Genomic DNA, 2494 nt, shown 5'->3' with positions numbered 1-2494 from the left:
GTGAAGCTTTCTATTATACGGAGCATTTGACATCGCAGTCTGGAGCTGGAGGCACACATTGAGGGGTAGAGTGCTTGCCTAACAAGAGTGAAACTCTGAGTTCAACCCCCAGTACAAGAGAGAGAGAATAATGACTTAAAAAGTAAAAGGAAGCTTCTGCCTATGCAATACTATTTATTCTAGAAGTGAGTAATGAGCACATGGTTTTCAATTACCAATAGATTAACCGGCTAGCAGAGTTTCAGGAAGGGAAGAGTTGGCTTGGTCCATACCGAATTCTCAGTCATCAATTCATCTGAACGCTCGGAATCGTCTGCACCAGTGGCTCAGCTCATCACTTCCCTGAAGACATGGCTTGGGTTCAGAAAAATGGATGCCCAGGAATAACCATGCGGTCTCTTTCCATGGCTTTCCTCATGGCATTTCTAATCTCCTTATTCCTGAGGCTGTAGATGACAGGATTCATCATGGGGATCACCACAGCATAGAAGACCGACACCACCTTGTCCCGGTCCAAGGCATAGCTGGAACGAGGTCGCATGTACATGAAGAGACCAGAGCCGTAGAAAAGGATAACTGTAGTCAGATGAGAGGCACAGGTGCCGAAGGCCTTGGTCCTACCCTGGGCTGAGCTGATCTTCAGGATGGCAGCCACAATGTAACCGTAAGAGATGAGGATGACAAGAACAGACACCAGGCCGTCGGTGCAACCCAGCAGGAAGCCCAATGCCTGACTAATGAAGGGATCCGAGCAGGACAACGCCAAGACTGGAGGGAGATCACAGAAGAAGTGGTTGATCACATTGGGCCCACAGAAGTCATTCTGGTAGACAGAGCACGTTTCAACCAAAGAACTAAAGAATCCACCCACATAGGCACCAGCTACCATCTTTACACAAAGTGTGTGGGAGATGAGGGCAGTGTAGAGCAGTGGGTTGCAGATGGCAGCATACCGGTCATAGGCCATGGCTGCCAAGAGGAAGCACTCAGTGAGCCCCAGGCCACAGAAGACAAAGTATTGCATGGCACAGCCGAGCAAGGAAATGGTTTTCTGCTCTGTGATGAGAACAGAGAGCATCTTGGGGGTGGTGGAGGATACATAGCAGATGTCTATGAAGGATAAGTTTCTGAGGAAGAAGTACATGGGAGTGTGAAGGTGAGGGTCCATCCTGATCAGAGCGATGAGCGTCAGGTTCCAAAGCAGGGCTAGGAGGTAGATCCCCAGGAAGAACACGAAGAGAAACACCTTCATCTGAGGGTTATCCGAAAAGCCCAGCAAGACGAACTTTGTCACAGAAGTATTGTGCCTTCCTATAGCCACTACAGCCATAGACTTGCATCCTGCATGAAAGAGGGTGGGTGGGAGGAAGGAGGAAGGAGGAGGGAGGGGGGGAGGAAGGAAGGAGGAGGGAGGGAGGAAGGAAAGAGACAGGGAGGGAGGAAGGAAGGGGAGGAAGAGTAGGAGAAAGGAAGGAAGGAAGGAAGGAAGGAAGGAAGGAAGGAAGGAAGGAAGGAAGGAAGGAAGGAAGGGAGGGAGGGAGGGAGGGAGGGAGGGAGGGAGGGAGGGAGGGAGGAAGAAAGAAAAGAAAGAAAGAAAGAAAGAAAGAAAGAAAGAAAGAAAGAAAGAAAGAAAGAAAGAAAGAAAGAAAGAAGGGAAGGGAGGGAGGGAGAGAGGCAGGGAAATCCTGTGGTCAGACAGATTGTATATTTGTTATTCTCACATTGGAAACTCCTGGAAGATCATATAAAGAGCGAACCTCCAGTTACAGTTCCAACTAGTTTCTAGCAGAATCTCAGAGCAAACTCATCAGAAATAATCTGTTGGAACTATTTTAAAAGTCTGTGGTTCTATCTATCTGGTTCCCCAAAACAGTTTCTGTGTGATGGGATAGAAAGGGGGAGCCGAATAACTGGTTTTTGTCTTCAGCTCCTTTCCTCCAGCGCTAGGGGCCATGGAAAAGCGCCTTTGCCCTCCCAGAGCTTCACTTTATCAAGGATAAAATGGGATGATGAAATCAGATGAATTCCATAGTCCCTTTGGAAATGAATTTTCCTGTAGAAAGTCAAGCTTTCCGACTTTAAAAATACACACCAAAGGGCCAGGAGTTTGTCCTACTGGTAGAATGCTTGCCTAGAATGCACTAAGACCCAGGTTTGATTCTCTAGTACCACATACATTGAAAAAAGCCAGAAGTGGTGCTGTGGCTCAAGTAGTAGAGCTATAGCCTTCAGAAAGCCCGAGGACAGTGCTCAAGCCCTGAGTTCAAAGCAAAAAAAAAAAAAACAAAAAACAAAAAACAAATTAAAGTGATAGCAAATTTTGAAAAGCTAACTGAAATTAATATTTACTGGCAAAAGTAGCTAGAAGGCGGGTTTTGCTAAATATTTAATAACTCGTGATTCATGTCACTCATGACCTCTAACTCTAGATCAGATTGCTATTTTGAAAACTTCTAGTCAGTCCATATAAACTTGGTGATTAAGAAAGGTAGAT

At 46.2% G+C, this 2494-nt stretch overlaps 1 protein-coding gene across 1 annotated transcript; it reads right to left on the bottom strand.

Annotated features, from left to right (window-relative positions):
* Window positions 1–361: 361 nt before the first annotated feature.
* LOC150052555 (olfactory receptor 5A2-like) lies at window positions 362–1330 on the bottom strand. The gene has a single exon (XM_090349150.1). It carries the CDS (start codon window positions 1328–1330, stop codon window positions 362–364), a length of 969 nt encoding a protein of 322 aa, XP_090205276.1.
* Between the last annotated feature and the right edge of the window lie 1164 nt (window positions 1331–2494).

The sequence above is a fragment of the Megascapheus bottae genome, chromosome 16 (assembly GCF_031878675.1).
Source record: "Megascapheus bottae isolate mThoBot1 chromosome 16, mThoBot2.hap1, whole genome shotgun sequence".
NCBI classification, from domain to species: Eukaryota; Metazoa; Chordata; class Mammalia; order Rodentia; family Geomyidae; genus Megascapheus; species Megascapheus bottae.
This window is presented reverse-complemented; position numbering and strand designations above follow the sequence as displayed.

Excerpts from the sequence above, each read along its gene's own strand:
- LOC150052555 (XM_090349150.1), bottom strand. The coding sequence starts at position 1,330 with ATGGCTGTAGTGGCTATAGGAAGGCACAATACTTCTGTGACAAAGTTC.